This window comes from Bacillus rossius, chromosome 2 (assembly GCF_032445375.1).
Source record: "Bacillus rossius redtenbacheri isolate Brsri chromosome 2, Brsri_v3, whole genome shotgun sequence".
NCBI classification, from domain to species: domain Eukaryota; kingdom Metazoa; phylum Arthropoda; class Insecta; order Phasmatodea; family Bacillidae; genus Bacillus; species Bacillus rossius.
The window spans coordinates 128,653,801-128,676,645 of NC_086331.1; the positions used below are offsets into that span (position 1 = coordinate 128,653,801).

General features: G+C 38.0%; 1 protein-coding gene across 1 annotated transcript in view; it reads left to right on the top strand.

Moving 5' to 3' along the window:
- The window catches only part of LOC134528988 (scavenger receptor class B member 1-like), a 54,734-nt gene that overhangs the window by 8,060 nt on the left and 23,829 nt on the right, over positions 1 to 22,845 (top strand). Inside the window, exons 2-5 of the mRNA XM_063362656.1 lie at positions 15,748 to 15,839; positions 17,542 to 17,705; positions 19,857 to 19,998; positions 21,587 to 21,778. Of these exons, the coding sequence (XP_063218726.1) occupies positions 15,748 to 15,839; positions 17,542 to 17,705; positions 19,857 to 19,998; positions 21,587 to 21,778 (590 nt within the window). The remainder of the gene's footprint in view (positions 1 to 15,747; positions 15,840 to 17,541; positions 17,706 to 19,856; positions 19,999 to 21,586; positions 21,779 to 22,845) is intronic.

Here is a 22,845-nt window from a genome sequence, read left to right on the forward strand (position 1 = left end):
ATAGACCGCCCACGCAAGCTGCGCTGTGGAAATGTTTTGAGTTCTTCACTCAACGACAAATACGTCAATCAAACTGTCAAAATCATACGTCATAGATGAATCAGCTGGTGTTATTGAGGTTATAAACGTTCATATCACTTTGCCGGTAAATTTTAATGAATTCTGCGGGAAATAACTGCTTTAAAAATAAAACTTTTTAATAAATTGTTTAAATATTAATTGTAAACAAACTCACGTGTCGACGTTTGCAACATCTGATTTTTACACATATGAGGTGAATCCCAACGCAGAAAACAAAAATTGATCTAAATCTAATTTCTAGTCAATGGTCTTGCTGCTAACGATTGGCCCAGCCCCGACTCCAAAGTGGGACAAACGGCCTTGAGAATTTTTCGAAGGTAGATATAATTTATTTCTGTTTTAACTATTTTACCTGCTGTTTTTAGATATTGTTTACATTTTATAGCCTTGCCAGTAATAATTTGATGATTTTAACTCTGAATATCTTTATTCGTTAGCGAACAACTCAGTCTAGTTAGATGCAAACAAGTCAATTATGTTTACGTCATTACAGTTAGTTTGAATGTAATATCTCAACACATTTATCGCGAAAACCACTGAATTGAGTTTAATTTTATGTATGTGAACAAGTAATGTTACGCGATTGAGGAAAATGTTTTCAGAATGTTTACGCTGAAGGCTATGGGTTCTTGAATCTAATGACGTAATTCGTGAATAATTCTCAACCCAATACATCAACACTCTGGAAACAGCAGTTCAGCAAAACTGTATCATTCACGATGATGCGAACTGGTGTTATCGTTCACATTAGCAGCTCGCACATTTGTCAACATCGTCAGTTTGTAAACAAGAGAGTTTACCGAAACGTAGTAATTCAACTCACAGAGAAACGGGGAAACACATTTTGTAAGCACAATTTAACAAAAAAAGTTTTTGAAACTGATATCACAATTTTTTTTATCTTTATTACGTATGATTTAACATTTAAGTTTAAACAGGTTAATAGACCAAACTTATAAAGGTAATGTTTTAGCTTAATATAAATGACTAACTGCTCGACCCGGCTTCGCACGGCTATACTAATGGAAACAAATTAAGCCACATCTCCCATTTACAGTAATGGTAAATAAAAAAAAATTCTGTAAAAATTTATTACACTGCTGTATAATGTACCGGAGAGAAAATGAATAGCACCGATGGTTTCCCGACTCGTGCACGCAACGTACAACTGATGTACCCGTACTTCGCTACGGCAGTCTACAGGCAGATCACTCTTGCGCCGCTCATTATACATGCCCCTCCTTGCGGGTACGCCACTGCCGCGCGATGCCCGTTGCCATGGAGACGCAGAAGGCATGAACAATGCAAAATAATGTTCTCATGCAGACAAAGTACCCACTGTTGCCTGGTTTTAACCACCCATGGGATCTAATTTTCGGAAAATGTCATCCTGCGTAACATAAGGAACATTACTGTGAAGTTTCAAGTCTGTAAAATATATATACTTGAAAAAAAGGGCAATAAAAAATTAAACACAGAGAGAGGAAAAAAAACAATAGTTTAGGTTTGCGATTTAAATTTATAAAAAGTATTTAAATACTAATTGAACTCTTATGAGGGTACTGATTGCTTCGTTGTTAATATCACACGGGTGTTTTTTACTTGTATGGGAAAATTAAGAATGACAAGGCATCTAGTGCGTGGCAACAATGTTAATAGGCAATAGGAAATAAACTTCTATGCGCCTGCGGCATTGTCAATACACACTTCGTACGTGTATTGCGTGTTGTATCTAACCTCCTCCAACGCATTTGATTCTAAATTGGACTTTTAGTACGGATCCCTAATGTTATTGATAATATAATATAGCACATAGCCTTCCTCGATAAATGTACTATCCAACACTGAAAGAATGTTTCAAATCGGACCAGTGGTTCCTGAGATTAGCGTGTTCAAACAAACAAACAAGCAAACAAACTCTTCAGCTTTATAATATTAGTATAGATTAGTTCATTTTTCCTGTGATTGAATACAAACATAAATTAAATAATACTATAGTTTACAAAGCTGGAAGTTAATCATTCCCACTGAATTTAAAAAATCTTTAAATCATTAACTTCAGCTCATTATTAAATAAGAACGTAAACTAGCTTTACAATATTCATTCCGTCAATAATAGAATGTTCCAGTTAAAAATTGTAATGGTATAAACTGTAAGTGTAGAACAAACTGTTTACCAAAGTTACATCTTAAAATTTAACTGACTTCAAAGGTAATTTGCGGCGTGGTACAAATAATTGAGGACGCACCATGTACAAATATCTTATAGATAGGCTTGTTTACAAACAGTACAGAGCGACTACAGTGCCGTATTGTACTAGAACTATTTCACTGTTCGAGCAAAACTTAGCAGAGTCGTAAATAACACATAAAAATGATGTGCTAACAAAAAGAGCGGCATATCCGGAGTGAAATAGTTTAATAGAGTGGCTATATTTTTCTTCATCTCTGGACACATATATCTCTGTAATACCACAGGGCCCACCAGTGCATGTAGCATAGAATACAGGCAGTATTGAGCGTGCAGCATTGTGGAGCAAATAAAATACAAAATTGTAGTTGCTTAAACTTTCGGTTCAAGGTCACAATTAAAGAGTAACTCAAACAGTTTTAGACAAGCGCATGCGCGGGTACTGCTTTGTTGTTTTCTCGCTGCAGCGCCACCTGCGCAAAATGGCGACTCCTGAGCGTAAAGCGTTTTGTGTTCTGCAATTTGCTAGAAGTGACAACAGGATGGAATGGAGTCTCTCCCCTTTGGAATCTGTGTGCACGAGAGTGGTTGAACGTCGAAGTCCCTGACCGTTGGGATTGGTCGTAATGGTCGAGACGACATAGCTCATTTCTGCTGGCCTCCACGTTCACCTGACATAACGCCACTCGAGTTTATGTTCAAAGTAAGAGCACTCAGACCATGTAAAATGTTGAAGATATCCGTTGATCAACGACGATACCTGGATTACGCGGAACCAGTAACTTTTCTTCGGGTGAAGAATTTTAAAAGTGAAGTTTCACGGGATCTTGTGACGAAGGCTGTCCGCAAAGAGATAACCGCCATGCACTTACAGCAGTTTCACCCACAACGCCGAAATATCACAACGCCGAACGTACAATAACGCCGAAAACCATAACGCCGAATGCCAAATTGACTACAACACTGACAGCTAGAAAACTGCTGTGTACCACAACGCCGTATTACCACAACGCCGAAATACATTAACGCCGAAAAATGTCATTGCAGGACTGCCACAAAGGTTAGGTTAGGTAAGGTAAGGTTAGGTTAGGTTAGACTAGCCTAGGTTAGGTTAGGTTGTGGTATTTCGGCGTTAAGATTCATTTAAGAAACACAAATTCAATCTGTTGTTTTTCACTTTGCTCCTGTGGCCCCCCCTCCCCGCAGCAACATTTTTCGGCGTTACTGTATTTCGGCGTTGTGGTACACAGCAGTTTTATAGCTGTCGGCGTTGTAGTCAATTTGGCATTCGGCGTTATGGTATTCGGCGTTATTGTACGTTCGGCGTTGTGGTATTTCGGCGTTGTGGTAACGACCCCAGTATCTCTTAGGCCTGCGTACTGTTCACGCATCCCCCGTGCTGCTGCGCCGAGTACACGCCATCGCCTGTCGGAAATGTCATCGCACGTGTAGTTGAAGGCGTGAGGGCTGTTGAGTGTCGCGATTTCGATTCCAACATCCCGGCAACACTTGAATTCGTGAGTGTACACTCGAGTTCGTGAGCATACACTCGAGTTCGTGGTTCGTGAGCATACACTGAGTTCATGAGCATTGATGTGGTATCAATCACAAACTCGGCGGTCCCATCGCATAACCGTCGAAAGTAGATTCTTATCACACAAACAGACTGTCAAACTAAGCAAGTAGGTGCCAGTTTTCCTTTGCACTATTAGACATTAGGTATTTTCGCGTGTACACGTTTGCACAAACATGCCGTAACTCTGGCTACCAAGAAAGGTTTAATTACGTGTGAATTGGGAAATTTTCGTCATGGGACTTATGCGAAAATTGTACAGTATATTTTAGTTATTTTTTAATCAGAATAATAACCTTTTAAAAAGTCTTAAAAACAAATATGCTTACGTCTAATTCAGACACGTGTAATTTAGATACATTGCATATTTAAATAAAATTATCATAATCTGTAACTTAATTCTATTGATGTGAATTACGAACATAATTGTATTAAGTGTAATAAAGTTTTGTAACTGTAAGTCTTGGCTTTTTGTTTGTTTTACGGTAAGCTGGTAGCAATGAATTTTATAAAATACCATTTAATAAAATAACATTTGGTATGGTTTTTACATCCAGCTCTTAAGTATCCTTGATTAATAAGCCAATTGTACATAAATTATTACAAGTAGTACTGAATTACAGCCGTAGCTCGGGGCGCAGAGGAATATAGAAACAGTGTTTTAGCAAGACTGCAGTTCAGAAAGCAACAGACGGCCCGTGAACTCCATGAGCTGTGGCGGAGTCTCAGAACTATCGCTTGCTGAGCCTGAGACACACGTCAGCTCGGAGGACGGAGGAAGCGAGCATGCTTATTGGACGCTATTGTAGTTTATTGCTCGCTGTTGCACAGTGTTTTTACGTGTTTTAACCTGACATTAAGTGTATTGGTTTCTTCTCAGTAGCACAAGGAGTGCCATTGTACCGAACTAAAGTCGAATGTAAAAGTACATTGCGACGTGCCAAAAATAAAATGAATATATAAATTTGCTTGCTATAAATGAAGACGACAGATTTAACTGGACACATTGGTACTGAATCGGGAGGGAATTCTTGTTAATTTGGATTATCAAGGGCTCTATAATATGTATCGTGTTTAAATATTAATTTAAAATTTGAAGCTTCACATAGTAGATAAGAGGTTATTCCGCGATGGACAAAATTTAAATTCTTTTGTTGGGACTAAAACCAGAGCAGGTGAAAATCTTTGAACGACATAATTACTCGTAGTGCAGTTGACGCATGTCTGGATTCGAGGGTTAGTGGAAGGACAGACTGAGGATGGTTTCCGGGTGTTAGGACTTGCGCAGTTTAGGTTAGCTACATTATAAATACTTTAAAACATTGTGGATGGTTGGTTATATTAGGCAAGTATAGCTACATTAAAAATACTGTAAAATAATTTTATGGTTGCTTAGCAAATAACTTTTTAATATGTAGCTATCCAGGGCTAGGAAACCGTTTACATGATTTCACAGGATCTTTAATGTAGCTATCCTAACCAAATCAACCGTCCACAATGTTTTAAAGTATTTATAATGTAGCTAACCTAACCTTTTACAATGAACAAAAAAAAACCGAAGAAGCACGATCGGGCGTTTGGCTCTCTCGTCTGTGAAAAGAAGGCTTCCAATGCCGTCGGGTGACGAGTGCAGTCCCTCGCCGCCAGGGGCGCGTGCGTAGATGGTACGAGCCTTCGCTGCCTTATTCGTCTGCACATAGGCATCGCAGTGATACATTTCTGCTATATGTATTCAATTATTAGAAAACATGAGCATTTTGCACATTCATTGGTTGAAAGGACACACCTTTGACCGTAGTAAGTAGTATCTGCATTGTGCATGACTGCGAGCCGATATTTAAATAGTGGTTTCATTTAGGAAGCCCTCTCGAAGTGGCAGCGGAGAATGAACCACTTTTATTTCTTCGTGATTTCGTTAAATTATCTGATAAGTTTGATCAAGGTTCGCTCTTGCTCGTTCACAACGATGAAAACGGCAAGGTTTAAAAAAAAATGGGGTGCGGCTGTGTCATGGACACGGCCATGTGTTGTACGTGAATACGTGTCGATAGAGAAGTGATTTCATCATCCACTTGCATCATTTCAACCCCCGCAGCTGCAGATGTACTGGCACCGTCGTAGATCCGCTCGGCCACATTCATTCTTTTACGTTCCCGGCACTGCTTCACTCGGTATTATGGTGTTTCATTGGTGTCATTCGATTGCTTTTGAGAAGCCCTTACCAACCGTATACGATCTCTGTATTTGTATTTGGCTTTTTGACGCGTATAGGCCGAAATTATATATTTTTGTTTATTTTTTTACAATTTAACACCATATATATTCACTGTTACTATTTTACACTAATGTTTTATACATGCATTTGATAGATTTTAATGAAAGCTGACGATTTAAATGCAAACGAACGTCGTAGCTTCTCTGAGTCAAAAGTTATACTAAATGGAAATCTCGAAACGCAGCAAAATTACCTCAAAATGGCGGCGCTTCCCCCTCCAAAGCGCGCGATGCGTCACAGTCCTAACTTAGCGTAACGAATTCTTTGATCCTTCAGCTATCCAGTGGTGTAATTAAATTTTGGATGGAGATGAAAGATATGTAGCTGCAACACCAAACTGTATCCCCCGATTTTGTTATCATTCGTTTTTTGACGTGATAACGTCTTATAAATCGACGAACGCCGGCTGCATGCACGAAAAATTGTCACGTTCCGCCTGAGCCGAGCGTGCAAGAACCGGCCAACGACCGTGCGAGAAAATCTTCTATAATATCAAACAGGTTAAGGCGGGCTTTTTAACTAATTGTTCGTGATTATATTGAAACAAATTATTTAAATTTAAATTTGCAAAAACTGTAAATAATATTTGAAAATTAAAAAGTATGCAATTTTTTCATCAATGTTTTATGACGTTATCACGTAAAATTATCGTCCGTAAACCGACTTTACAGACAAACCCCCTTTTTTAATTGCCTCCAACTACGGAAGTAATTTTAAAGACGTATTCACGTCACAATGGCTGTGGTTTGGACTACCCGTGCGCCGAGCTGGCAACAGCGCAGAGCCGCGCGTGGCGCCGGCCCGCACGTGCAGGATGAGGGGAGGGGTGGGGAGAGGGGAAGCCTAAGATTCACGCCGAATATTCGACATGCCCGAAGATTACCGAATACCTGCCTTCGGGTGACTTCGGAATTCTTTTGTTTAGCTATGTAGCTAACTTATCCTAATTTTAAAGAATATTAAATGGACCTAACCTATCATAACCCACTGTCCACACAACCTAACCCAACTGACCATTTTCGTTCTCTATATCACAGATTTGTAATACACGAACCTAACCTAATCATTTGTTAAAGCGGTGAACTATTAGATCACAATGTCAGAAAAACCTTGTCAAAAAGTAGTTGTTTTTATTATTATTATTTTCCCTTTTATAAAAATTACTCACCTTAATAATTACAAATTTATTATTTCAGAAAAACAAACATAAATGGTGTTTTATTTCTTTTTTTCATTCATACATAACTTTCCAGTATATGTAACACTCACATTGACTAGATTTTCTCATTGGTAGCATTGGAGAAGTTAGCATTGACATTTCCGGCATTTAAAACAGACGTTTTTTCACCAAAAAAAAAAAAAAAAAGATTTCCGAAGACACCCGAAGGCAAGTATTCGGTAATGTTCGGGCATGTCGAATACTCGGCGTGAATCGTAGGCTTCCCGTTGGGGAGATGAGAAGCCTAATATGTACATCAAGTTCTGTCCCTGCCCGAACACGCCCGAATATTCACCTTCGGCCAACCTCGGGATTTGTTTTATTTTCGCGCAGGGAAAATTAAATTCAAATATTAAAAGTGGTCGGTTAGGTAAGCTACATTAAAACACTTTTAAACACTATGGACGGTTAGTTAGGTTAGTATATTATCTTTAAAAGATTTGTGCAATGGGAGTGCATGACTTGATGTAAGTTTTTGGACATTCGCCATTGCTAAGAATGTGTTTTTGTGTTGTCATCATTTGTGGTTTTTTTTTTTTCGTTCTCTTAGTACATTTTTCTTTGTTTTTCTTTGTTTGTTGACCATATTCCTGTTTCGGAATATTTTGTGGTGTTCATATCCTTGTTGACAACAGCAATTGTTTGCTTAATTTTGTTTGTTTTTTGTCTTTTTTGGGTATTTTTATTTATTTATTTTATTTATTAGTTTTTCTTCAACAGAAAAAGTTCTTAGCAATGGCGTATGCCCAAAAACTTACATCAAGTTAGGTTAGTATAGCTACACTAAAATAAACAGAGGAATATAAATGAACCCGAGGTTGGCCGAAGGCGAACATTCGGGCGTGTTCGGGCAGGGACAGAGCTTGGTGTACATGTGAGGCTTCCCACCACGTGACACGGTCCGAGGACGGCGGTCCACTCCTCCCTGCTCCAGTTGCCGAGGGTCGCGGCATTGAACCCCGCACAGCCCCCGCGGCTCTTATCGGCGGTCCTTCCCCAGTCAACAAGCAGTGCGCTGCAACACGCTCCCGAACCCGCGGGGAACTGAGCGGGACTGCTCCGCCGATCACCGCCGAATAAAAACCGTCGGGAAGCAGAGACGCTCCACCTTCGTCGATGATTATTTCGCGATGTTTGGAATATAAGACCTTATCAAGTCCACCCATCGTATATTTAAAAGTTACGCAACCTCGAGAAAATATTATTTTCTTTAAACAAAAAAAAAAGGGGGGGGGGTTGTCTGTATTGTCGGTTTACGGACGATAATTTCACGTGATAACGTCATAAGAAAACATTGACGATAAATTGCATACTTTTTAATTTTCAAATATTATTTACAGTTTTTGAAAATTTTATTTTAATAATTTGTTTAAATATAATCACGACGAATTAGTTAAAAAGCCCGCCTTAACCTGTTTGATTTTATAGAAGATTTTCTCGCACGGTGGTTGGCCGGTTCTTGCACGCTCGGCTCAGGCGGAACGTGACAATTTTTCGTGCGTGCAGCCGGCGTTCATCGATTTATAAGACGTTATAACGTCAAAAAATGCATTATCATTATTTTGATGCCTGTAATATTATTTTAGCCTCTCTTTACAATTGGAATAATGTATTATGTATCATGCTCGATAACCGATGACGATAACCATTTAAATAACCGGTAATTCGATCGGAACAGCAACTGCCATAACCGGTTTTGGAAAATAACCATTTGGCTCGTCCCTAGTCCGTGGTGCCGGCCAAATGCGAGATGACTTGATAGACTTTCTTAGCTTCGTCACGTGCGTTCCCCCACCCCCCCTCCCCCACAACCTAGCGAGCCTCGAGGACAGCAGGTCGTCGTTTCGAAGCTTGGAGACCTCTTCGAGTACCTGAATCTGCGCTGGGCCATCCGCTCTGCCAACAGTACGGAAAAAAATTTCAGTTTATTGTACCATTTATTTCCTCCAGTTGTAACTGTCTAGAGTACTTTGGACTAGGTCGTTTTTCTCTTGCTCCACCTACAGTAGAAAATGAAGTATGTAATATATTTTACCATGTCTAAAATTATGCTAGGCCTAGAGTTTCACTGGTTCGAGTATAAAAGGTGAAGTATTTAATAATTTTGTAACTTTAAGCACATAAAGAGAAACATACATAAACCTTTAATTTTTTTAAAATATATGTTATTGTCTGTATTTTTTTTACTTTGCTTAATTAATGCTAGACCGAAAGAGCTATGTACACAATATATTAAATTTTCAAAAGCACAATGTGAAATACGTTATTAATTTTTGTTTCTCACCGTAAATGCCTGATGCTAGCACGAGAAAAAAATCCTTCAACTGCATTGGCCAGTGGCGGATTTAAGGGGGGGGGGGGGGGGGGGCACCAGGGGCAAGTGCCCCCCCCCCCCGGAAAAACCAGTTGTCTGCTACATTAATATTGCCGACAAAAATGATTGTTTCTGAAACCAATAAATAATTTAATATAATTAATGAATTTCTTGTATAATCATAAAATCTGGTGGTTGGATGATTGAAGGCATCATTCTTGTGTAGTGTGAATAGATTAAATACAAATTTAGTAATTTTAAGACATTTGTTCTCTGGCTACTCTGAAATCCTAGAGTGAACCTCTGGATCCGCCATTGGCATTGGCTGAGGTTGACTTGTAGAGCGTACAAGAGATCGAACCCCTGTCCTTGACCTTTCGTCCAGAAGGAACCGACCTCCCAGCTGTTGGTGCCGAGAAGGAAACAAATGAATTTTACTTTCATGGGGAACCAGTTTTCGCTTCTCCCTGTGCGGTATAGTGCGAGGATGCGAGAAATCAGTGTGCAGGGCCGAACCAAGTACATGTGTGTGCCATACCTTGCAGTTTTGCAATTACATCTTGAAAAATGTGGCCCTCCCATTGAGACACTATTTCGCTCTGTGAAAAACTATTATGCAATTAGTTGAAGTAGGAAAATACGAAGTTGAAGATCAACAAAGCTAAATAAAGTGATACGTAGTTGGACATATTTAGGAAAAGAAGCTAATATCATTTATTCTGTAAATCGATAAAATTCAGATTATAAAATGAGGCATAAGCATGGCTAAAACATCTCTTCGTTTCTGAAAAAAAAATAGCAATCGAACACTATTTAAAATGGTGTTTGAAATTCTGGTAGCTATAAATAAATTTCAGTTTGTGAATCACAGCTTATGTATGTGTTGAGTTTTTGGGTCAGTAAGTAGAGCTTTACGAGATTAAATTATTTTAAGTAAGTCACAAAACACATTTAACGGATTAATTACAGCGATTATCACTTGAAACGTAATTTTGTTTCTCAAAATATTTTTTGACGTGATAACGTCTCATAAATCGATGAACGCCGGCTGCACGCACGAAAAATCATGACTCATTGTCACGTTACGCCTGAGCCGAGCGTGCAAGAATCGGCCAACCACCGTGCGAGAAAATTTTCTATAATATCAAACAGGTTAAGGCGGGCTTTTTAAAAGCAGCAATTTAAAGAATTTGATTTATTTGTCGAATTTCGTCATTTAAAATTAAAAATTTACTGACATTGATTTGATTTCAGTTTATTTCTATAACTAATTGTTCGTGATTATATTCAAACAAATTATTTAAATTAAATTTGCAAAAACTGTAAATAATATTTGAAAATTAAAAAGTATGCAATTATTTCATCAATGTTTTCTTATGACGTTATCACGTAAAATTATCGTCCATAAACCGAATTTACAGACAACCCCCCCCCCCTTTTTTTACCAATACTTATACATGCACTCATCCCGTCGTTTGATAGAGCCCCAATACCAGCTGCTATATTCTATAGTAAATAATCGAGCAACGTCACCATTTTGAAACAGAACGATGCACGCGTGTACTACCTAGTCCTTACGAAATGATTATCATATAGATCGATCATGTGGCCATCTATCAACATTCTTGAAAAGTACCTGCTACTGTTTTAAGACAAATCATATCAATTTGTGACATACGTGTTTAATGTCTTTTCCTCGTACCTTAAGTCGCAGCGCGGTCAGGAGAGATTTTAAGTTATAAATACTACCCGATATTTAAGCTCATAAGACATATATGATATGAACTGTAAATATAAGAGGTTATATAGATGGATGACTGTTGTAAACGGAAATTTTAAGAGTTAAAACACTAGGGGTCTTGTAGAACGTTAACATTTCGCAAGTATTGTTGCAGTTTTTGATGCGAATAGAAATTTTTAAACGGGTTTTCCAATAAGTTCTGCGTCACTTCAAACTGAAATTCATGCAATTGGCTGTGCCCAATGATTATATCTAGATAAAAACATTTAATTTTGCTATATAATGATATTATTTTGATGCAATAGTATCCTGCTAATTGAAAAAAAACGTCAGTAATTCTAATACCAAACTTCTGCATTATATAAACTACCCTAGACTTTCGGATTATACTGCCGCATTTAAAAAGCCACATTAAATAAAAACTCATGTTAGATTTTCCAGAAAACAATGCGATTGGTCTCTCACCAAGGGAAACTTTTTTTTATAGTTTATGTATTTACACTTACATAAATCAGTATTCGTTTTAGGAACAGCAAATTTACCACCAAAATTATGTTTTGAAAATTAATACTTCAAGGACCATTTAAGGAAAACTCAAGTTGTGTCAAAACATTAGACACATTATTTTTCGCTTTTAAGTGACCTCGGGGCTTACCTTGTAAGCATGAACATTGACTTGCACGTGATTCAAGTCAAGCCTCCAATCATTTGATCCCGCAAAATTTGTGCAATTTCTAGAAGAAGAATTTTTGGGCCATAGTTTGATACACTGATAGCAATTGTAATTGTTTAAGTATAATAAAATTAGTATGCATTAAATTTTAAGTGCTTAAATATTTCGATCGCAGTTATTAAATGTTTGTGTTATTTTATGTATAAAATATTAGTTTATTATTGATAATAAAAATTTATTTTAGAAAGTATCAAAATGTTTTTCGATATTGTAATTAATGAGATCCTAGAGTGTAAAGTTGACAAAAGATACAATTCAACTTTGTCACGTTTGGTGTTAGAGGTCAACCACTGACCAGATATTTCTCGTTATTTTTTTTCAGAGAATAAATAAAATCTTTTAAATATAATTTGCCCTTTATTAACTAATTAGATCTAACATCTCTGATACGGACTTCTTGGATTCGGCAGGAAGGTCATGCTCATGGAGTTCAGTTCTCTCTTTCCACGTGGCGAGATCGTGTTGGAAGTCGAGGCGCCAGTAGTCCATGTGTGATAAAGTTAGGACATCAGTAGCACGCCTGATAACGTTAATGAAGACATGTAATTAGTACTGATGTCCAGAATGTAGCTAGCTGTCTACAAGCCAAAGACAGATGAAGAAAGCACATGTCAGGGACTCGGTAAGATACGGCTTATTGTATATTTGACCTCCAGAGTCATAAAATGCAGGAAAGAGTTTTCTCCTAGTTCAACCATGGTGTACCATCAATGATTTTCGTTTGGTGGCTGACTGTTAGACTGGTGTAATACCTTGAGAGATATTGCTTGAGAGCTAAATGTGATTCTAAAGGTGCGATTGCTCTGTCATATTCAATTCGGCTGCACATACTGACTGACCAGATAGACTGCCAAATTTTTCTTACTGGCTCACTATAATCTAATGCGTGGAGGTTTATCAGCGCGCTTGGAATTTCTGTGTCCGACCTGTTGGCTGAGTAGTTACAGCTTCTGACTGTTCAGTGACGGGTCCTGGGTTCAATACCGGGTGTTGGTTCGTCTCGTAAGCTGCATACCGCGGAGGGCAACGATGAACTCCCACTGTATCATCTCGCCAAGGACATCATACAACATATATTCACACCATGGCCACATACTTATGGCGATGGCTGCTGATATCAGCTAGTCTCCATGTCAAGCAACCCTTCTTAATCATATCTAGAGACTGGAAAAATTCGCGGTTTCAATGACCTCCAGGATAGACTCCACGATCCTCTATGTACTCGGACGAATTGCACCTGCTCATTGGATACTGACTCGTGACACGCGATATGACAGGATGTTTGTGATTTGATACTTCTTTCGTTGAAAGTTTTTAATTGCCTTGGAGTCCTTCAGGTAAACGGGGGTCCAATCACTGACTCAGCATGAAGGTGTACGAGTTTGGAGTCTAGCCCATCGCGTAATGAATCCGCGAATTTTTCCGGTCTCTAATAATATCATTTCGGCGAAAGTGTTTGGTAGTACGGTAGCAAACCTATCTCACACCCCAGGTGTGAAACGCGCGCTTTAAACCATAATTCACCATGTCAAGGAAATGCCTATCTACTACCTGAAAGCTATGCTTTACATACTATTTTGTCTTTTCTTTTGCTATTTTTAAGGTTTATATAAAGACATATTTAGGGGATGCAACTGTATTATTTGGACCTACGCATTAGCCTAAATAGAAAATTATTCCTTGAAGAGTGACTAATGATGCAATTATTCAGACAAACCACTTGTTAAAAAAAATACGGCAGTCATGTATGAATGGTAAAAGAGTAAAACAGATGAGCAACTGAATTCATTGGTGGAGGTAAGCGAGAATAAGAAACGTACCAACACATGGCAATGCTTACCGAAGTTCCTCACTAGCTTAAATACCAAGTTTGTATAGAGTTGGAAATCAAACATAGACCATCTTACTGGGAAACAAGTAACATGAGAAAATTTAAATAACATTTTTAGGCCGCTTGTAATTTTCATCACCAACAAGCTAACCAACTCTCCTTTGTTGACGTGTTATTGGCATGCATTTTTTTTTAAATTCAACAGTAGCATTGACTCGGACATGTTAGTAACCAATTTATAATAAACATAGTTAGCCTTGCGCTACCCGGGAAACGAACTAGAACTTCTCGCACAGAAACAGGCGTGAATCAAAATGATCTTCAGAGGTCAGGCCACTCAGAAACAGCATCTCATTTGACTGATGGATTCCGTGAAATGGAATAGCCTGGTGTGCTGATTACGAACATTCAATTTGAGGAATGCGACATGGTAAAAAATGTGGAGATTACCCCAGATAGAAGCTACATCAAAACTAAGACAACATTGTCTGTTTAACTTTAACATTGGATTTCACTGTGATAATGAAGAAAAAAAGGGAGTTGTCTGTTAAGTCGTTTTATGGACGATAATTTTACGTGATAACGTCATAAAATATTGATGAAAAATTGCATACTTTTTAAATTTCAAATGTTATTTACAGTTTTTGCAAATTTAATTTAAATAATTTGTTTAAATATAATCACGAACAATTAGTTAAAAAGCCCGCCTTAACCTGTTTGATATTAAAGAAGATTTTCTCGCACGGTGTTTGGCCGGTTCTTGCACGCTCGGCTCAGGCGGAACGTGACAATTTTTCGTGCGTGCAGCCGGCGTTCATAGATTTATAAGACGTTATCACGTTAACAAGTATCTTTCAATATTAGCACACCACTCGGATGGTATTTATCGCAATGATAGATACTATTTTGCACAGATCCACAGAGTCATTCCAAACATAAAGGAAATAATGGCTATAAGGATAAACTACCCAGAGGTAAATGAAGTGATAAAACTTTCAAAATCTACTTCATAAACTTGGCTACAAGCTCATGTAATGCACATGCTGCTCTATGTGACTGTCTTTGATTATTGTAAAGGGCATGCATGTAGTTAATATAGTGTTTGTACAGTCTTTAGTAAATATTGCCCTTCAATAATACACGTAATAATAATACGTAATAAGTTAATTGTGAGGTAATTACAATTTTTTAATTAATCAATATTGGAAAAAGGCCCCACATTTATGCGACACATTTTGCTATAAATGTTGTAAGGAATGAGCCCCGTGAATGACAGTAACCCCTCTTGCCACACCATGATGTTCCACAAGTAGGCCTCATGTAGGCGAAAGGAAGGTGATGAAATAAAAATTTTCTCTCAGCTGTAAGCTCAAAATTAATTTTTTTTTGGAAGCAGTGAAATGAACATATTCATTGTTAAGGTAAATTCACTCAAAGATGCAGTAAAGCTAACTGAGAATTGTGGTAACTATACACATGCATGTGTAAATTAATATATCACAGAGTTGAAATACAAGATCTGTGAAATATTTACCAAATCATAGCAATTGCACTTTTACACTTTTGATATTATGTTTACTTGAGCACAATAATAAATATAAACCATCATATGTAGATGTTATCTGTGGAGAACCTGCTGCCATATTAATTTTAAGTAAAAGTACACAATTTTTTACTGTGAATCTACCAACGGTTTTTGTAACATCGTTGTGATTCGACAAACAATGCTTTTATAATACCAAAATTAAAAGTTACAACTTCGAAAATGTAAAACATTGTTCTATTCCAGGTTTCTTGGTTCCTGTCATTATATTGGTCCTGAGCAGTTTTGCGACTATTATTTTGGCGAAGACTGATATACTGAAAGACATCGTACTAGAGGTATGTTTATGAAAGTAATGTTATAACCTCGCATTCTAGAGAGACTTACGAGTTCTTATTCCAGTCGAGCAATGGTTTCCCCAAAATGTATCCAGGCAAATGTTGGGATTATTTCTTGATATCGGTGATTGATGTTTCTTCCCCATCATTAATCATCATTCATAATCATTCATCATCATTCATAATCATTCATATTCATTCATTATAATTTATCACGAGTCATCGGTCATAATTCATCATCTTTCATAATCATATTTTATTATTCATCATCATTTATCATTAAATACCATTTATCATTCATCATCCATCATCATCCATTATCTTATTCATCATCCATAATCTTATTCATCATCATTCATCATTTTATTCATCACCATTCATCATCATCCTACATCATCCATCATCATCATTCATCAGAGTGTTTCCATTGCTTGACACCGATCGCTTTGAAGCTCGTGAGGAAAAATAGACGTGTAGTTCATGTCAGTTAAATATAATTCTCTCTCTTAATTTTTCTTCCCACATAGTTATTCAAACGAATACCTATGCAGGAAACTGTTGGCCCACGTGGTCTAGTAGCTAGCGCGTCTGGCTGATGGGCCAAGGGGCCCGGGTTCGATTCCCGGCAAGGGAGGTTTTTCATTACCTTCTCCCTGGGTTCAGGACTGGGTGTTTGTGATGTCCCTTTCACCTTCATCCTGCGGAAGGCCCCCTGCAGACTCATCCTGTCCGAAATAACATATTCTGACTCATCGTCACAGCTGTCATCGCCGTGGCGTCTCCTGCTCACGACATCCAATAATGAGTCAAATGACTCATGAACATCGCTATATAAATATTTTCTTTAGCCATCGGATTGACCAAATTATGTTAATGAGTCACCACATCCTGTAACATGCCAATCACTTTTCGCATTTGCCTATTCAAATGTTTTTTTTCCTTTTGTAGTAATAACCAGTTACAAAATAACATACCAATCTGATCATCCGATGTAAATCCTAAGTATCCTGATTTGACTCTCAAACGAAACTGACATGTATGATGTTAGTGCTTGTGTGTGACGGGTGATTTATGACTAAGTTGTATCGTTTGTTCTTATATAATTACTATGTTCTTTTATTCAAACGAATAAGTTTGTTGTTTCAACGGATTTAATATTTGTTCAGCATAAGTTTTGCCCTAAACAAAAATAATTTCAGAAACATAATACTGACCGGTGACATAAAATTTATTTGAAAAAGTTTCCTTGTTTCAAATAAATATTTTCCTTAGTACATACCTTTGGCCCACAGAGTCTTGTATTATCGTCGTTACACGTAGTTTAATAAGTTTGTCATTCTCTTATAATAATAATGATTTTGATTATTTTAATTAGATGCTTGTAGAGAAATCTTATTTTTATACTTTAGTTTCAAAAATAATATTTTTTTCACAATGCTAGTCTTAGCGTGATAGTAAATTATATGATATTATTGTTTTGTAAGTATTGAAATTTTATTTAATTTAGAATTATTTTAGTTTTATTTTTGAAAGAAATATATTTCACGGCTATTTTGTAAGGTTGTGCAATTTTAAAAATGAAGTAATGCCTCTAATAATTTATTCAAACAATACCTGTTGTAATTCTCACAGCAACACAGCATATTTTTAAACACGGATATAAAATCCAGAAATTGCCTAATTTTGCTGATTTTGTTTCCAGAAACTGGCGATAAGCAACGGTTCTGTTTTCTATGACATGTGGATTCGATCTCCAGTGGAACCTCTCTTGAAGGTTCACATATTTAACTACACAAACCTGGAAGCTGTTGAAAACGGCCGTGATAAGAAGTTCAAAGTGGAAGAAATCGGCCCTTATACCTACAGGTACAGCAATTTCACTAACATTTAGATTTTTTAATGTGAATATTGTTTGTATTGAAAAAAAAGATAAATAGTTACAGAGATTAGGTTTTTTATAAAATAATTTTTTGCTAGCCTGCGGTCTAGAAGCTTATGATTCGTCAACAATTTCTCTTTACACGCACTTAGTAACCTTAAGAAAACAATCATAAGTTCTAGTATATAAATACCAATAGAATACAGCCTAGCCCACCTTAACAGGCATTCAACAATCAATTTGTTAAGTAAAACTTATTGACAAGTAAATCATTACAAAATTTAAACATCAGAAGATACAAATGTTTGAAAGTTTATTTGTCTCTGCTAAAAGTGGTACGCCAAACGGGCTGAGAAATGATAAGACGATATTATTATCGTTTTACTTGTTACTGATGACTTTGTAGGTTAAACAGCGTGTACACCTTGACTTCAGAATCGTTTGTTTATGCTCTAGCCAGAGTTTTTTGTAATTTGGCTACAGACTCAACGACTTGGTATAAATTGCACTCTCTACAGCTTTGCAGGGGATTCGTTCATTTGTTCGAAAAATATTTAAAACTTTATAAAATAAATTATTTCATTGCTGCAAAAGTTGTTTGGTTTTGGACACCTTGCCTGTGTCACCTTAAGGCTCGGTTTCACGCACTATTTTGATTTTTAAGTTTTCTTGGCATTTGAATTATTCGAAGGACTTTCCTGTGACTTTCTGGTGATAACCCTATTAAATCTTATGTTTAATCTCTTATAACGGTAAAATGTCAACTCAGGCGTCCTTACTTATTATGATAGCTTGCACGATCTTTCACAACTCATGTTTGGCAAATATCTGGCACGACTTCTACTGACTTGTGAATCAAAAACGAGTTCAAGAGAGCTATTAAATCAATTTAACGGGAAAAAAATCCCGTAGTAAACAGTGTTGCCAAGAAAATGAAATAACGAACTCGCGAGGGTGACCGAGCATTAAGGCTGTTTCCCGCAAACAACAAGAATGTACCTACTCGACGGTAAATAAGTCACTGATAGGCTCGACGATGAATACAGCCACTGCGTGTTTCAAACAGCATGAACAGTTCAGAGATTAAACAATCAATCACGCTCTCCAGTTTCGAGAAAAAAAAATGCTGCCAAGAATAAAACTATAATTTAGCTTCTAAACATATCACGAAAGGCGATAGCGCGAATCTCTTTCAACTTGAATCAGGCGGTACGTGGACCCCGTGCTGAACATGTTGGCACCGTGTTTCAGGGAAATTACGGAGAAAGTGAACGTGGTGTTCAACAACGATGGGACGGAGACGTACCAGGAGAACAGGAGCCACGTGGACTCCGTGCTGAACATGTTGGCGCCGTGTTTCAGGGAAATCACGGAGAAAGTGAACGTGGTGTTCAACAACGATGGGGTGGAGACGTACCAGGAGAACAGGAGCCACGTGGACTCCGTGCTGAACATGTTGGCGCCGTGTTTCAGGGAAATCACGGAGAAAGTGAACGTGGTGTTCAACAACGATGGGACGGAGACGTACCAGGAGAACAGGAGCCACGTGGACTCCGTGCTGAACATGTTGGCGCCGTGTTTCAGGGAAATCACGGAGAAAGTGAACGTGGTGATCAACAACGATGGGACGGAGACGTACCAGGAGAACAGGAGCTATGTGGACTCCGTGCTGAACATGTTGGCGCCGTGTTTCAGGGAAATCACGGAGAAAGTGAACGTGGTGTTCAACAACGATGGGACGGAGACGTACCAGGAGAACAGGAGCCACGTGGACTCCGTGCTGAACATGTTGGCGCCGTGTTTCAGGGAAATCACGGAGAAAGTGAACGTGGTGATCAACAACGATGGGACGGAGACGTACCAGGAGAACAGGAGCTATGTGGACTCCGTGCTGAACATGTTGGCGCCGTGTTTCAGGGAAATCACGGAGAAAGTGAACGTGGTGTTTAACAACGATGGGACGGTGACGTAACAGGAGAACAGGAGCCACGTGGACTCCGTGCTGAACATGTTGGCGCCGTGTTTCAGGGAAATCACGGAGAAAGTGAACGTGGTGTTCAACAACGATGGGACATTACGTACCAGGAGAACAGGCGCTTCGTGGACTCCGTGCTGAACATGTTGGCGCCGTGTTTCAGGGAAATCACGGAGAAAGTGAACGTGGTGTTCAACAACGATGGGACGGTGACGTACCAGGAGAACAGGAGCTACGTGTTCGTCCCGGAGATGTCTGCCGGCTCTGAGGACGATGTGGTTGTTTCGCCGAAGATCACAATGATTGTGAGTACCTTGCACCACCTGGAGAACATTTCATGCTTTGGTAGTTAAAAACGCATGTTGGCATTCCGCCTGACTTCTGAAAATAAATGACATATTCTGGTCACAATTTCTATTACTACGAATAAATTGATTAAACTTCAAAGTTCAAAATTCCACCCGCCATAGGAACTTAGGTGTAATGTATATGGTGTACCCTGTAAATATTGAAAATTACGTTTAAAAAATCTTAACACTCTAAATGTTATCATTTAAGTCCAATATTATGCATAAAATCCTTCAACTAGCCTGACATTTTCATGAAATTTTTCTTCAAAACATTTTAACAGCTCAACATGGAAATATTTCTCTAAAAACTGTATGTTATTTGACCACAAACTTGGCCTAAACATTTAATAAATATAATTTAGCAAAAAATAAAAAAAACTTTTAAATTCAATAACAGTAAATTCAATAAAAATTCACAGAGTTTTATGAACTTTCTCGTTAAATGTGTTACTGCTATTTAAAATGTTATCATTATTTTAAAATAAAATAATTAACATAAAACGTTTTATATCAAAATTCACACACAAATGGTTAATTCAATACTGTAAGTACACCACATGCTCTTTGTTAATGCAAAGATTGAAATATGAATTGCCATTTAAATATCTCAAAACCACCAAATTAAAACTTATTAAATTTGTAAATCTGTTTATAAACAATTGATCGTACTTATATTATGCATTTACTTAAGATCATGAGATAAACACGAATTTACGAAATATTAATTACCTATCTATAATAGTGAAAATAAAAATCTAATCATAATTAGGCACATGGTCTTAATGCAAGTGAAATGTTTTATACAAGCTTATCAAATGCATGGGAACCTGTTGAATCCACAGAATTTATTTATAAACAATTAACCAAGGTATAGAAACAGCATTTGGGACATATATACCTACGTGGGTATTCACGAACTTTGTTGGCTCGTGATTGGAAATAATATACTATCGAGCAACATAAAAGGCAGTAAATTAAAAAAAAAAAAATAGTTTTGAACTTGTTAAAAATCACTGACTATTCTTACACCGAGAAAAAAAAGTTTTGTGGATGTCACATATATATTTGGTCAATTTTGGATCCAAGCAAATATTCACTGTTTGCAAATAAATAACTTCTTTGAAGTGTCCAATCAGCGCCTTCTTGACGAGCCAACTGTTGTTATTAATATATGGTTTTTTGGGACTAAAAAATCATTTTGTAGCTACAACAAAATAGTTCTCAGGGTATTTATTGGCGAACAAATTTTGTGACACGTCAAAACTTTTTTTAATGTGTGACCCAAGACAAGTCAGATAAAAAAATATTGACACGTGCACACAGTATTGCAATCAAGTGAAAGTTCAGAAGTTTTAAACGAAAACTATCTGTCTCTCACTGTTAGAATTACCATCTTAAATTTGCAAAGAGCAGTGGTTGGAAGTGTTATTTACGTTAAAAAATGTTCAATGAATGCTACTTCCAAACTTGTTGAGTGGTTCCAAAGAAGTTCTAGTCATTGCTGGTTGGAAAGAGCGCTATGGCGGAGTGTCGGCTGCTGCAGTCTGCTGCCGCGCTGCTGCCCTCTATGAACCTGCTGATGTACTTCGCCACGTCCCTCGTGCTGCACACGTCACCCACCTTCCTGAGGCAGAGCGCGCACGACTTCCTGTGGGTCGGGGACAACGAGCTGCTCACCATGGGCGCCAAGATCATGGAGGGCAAGCCCTTCGGCGACTTCGGCATCTTCAGCTCGGTGCGTCCACTCCGCCGCCAGCCCGTGCTACTCGCTCGGGCCTCAAGTCTCTGTGGTGTAGCACTCCATCAGACAAACAAACAAACAAACCTAACAAAGGCCACGGTGTGCGAGCGGTCAGATCGCCTCCCACCGAAGAGATCAGGGTTCGGGCGTTGTTGATCTTTTTCGCGAGCCGGCGTTTACTCGACGAGCTCCCATTTCTCTCACCAATTATAATTTCCTTTCTACTCTCATCGCTCCTCACCATCTCTTACGAACCTGACGTCGAACACACGCTAGGCCCTATTTCATTCATTATTTTACGGTTGTATCGGAACTTGCAACTTCCATCAAAGCAACCAAGGTTTAATTTGTAAAAATAGGGTCCTCAGTGGGAAACGTCGTGGGCTTTTTTCGTTTGATTGTGGGTTTATTTCTCTGGACGTTTCTGGTTCGCCAACCATGAATTCAGTCAATGCTCCATCCTCATCACAACTCATCATCTCTAATGGCCCAAAGACGATGAGACATTTCCCATACTTCCTTCGTACATAGTCAGCGGCTATGATCGTTCATGTGTCGTGCTTCATGTGGTAGATGGTCTTGGATTGGATCCCAACGCCTCGACATGACTCAAATTTGTGAGCATCGAGTCGGTAGCCAAGTGCTTCCGAACTCCTTATTTTCTTGGAGATCTCTTCATCTTAAGCTTCATTGTGAAGCCGCACGATGTTAAACCTTTTCCGCTTCTGCAAAAAGGGCATCAGTTTGTGTATTTTCAAGGAGTGCTACAGTTTCCTTCGTTAAAAGATCCACTTTACTACCCCGCATACATTCATCTCACCTCACTTATCCCTCTAACTGACAGAAAAGTAAAGTTCTGTTCTACAGGTACTAAATATGTTTTTTTATTTAGCTTGAATCGTATCTGTTTACCCTGCCTTCAGAAAAGTGCGTGTTGATTTCTGATCAGTTTGCTTAAGAACTCATCTTCAAACATATTTTTTAATGGAATTATATTTGCTCCAACATGTTCCTATAAAATGTTTCTATAGGCCCTACTAAATTATTCAAACTAACACAAC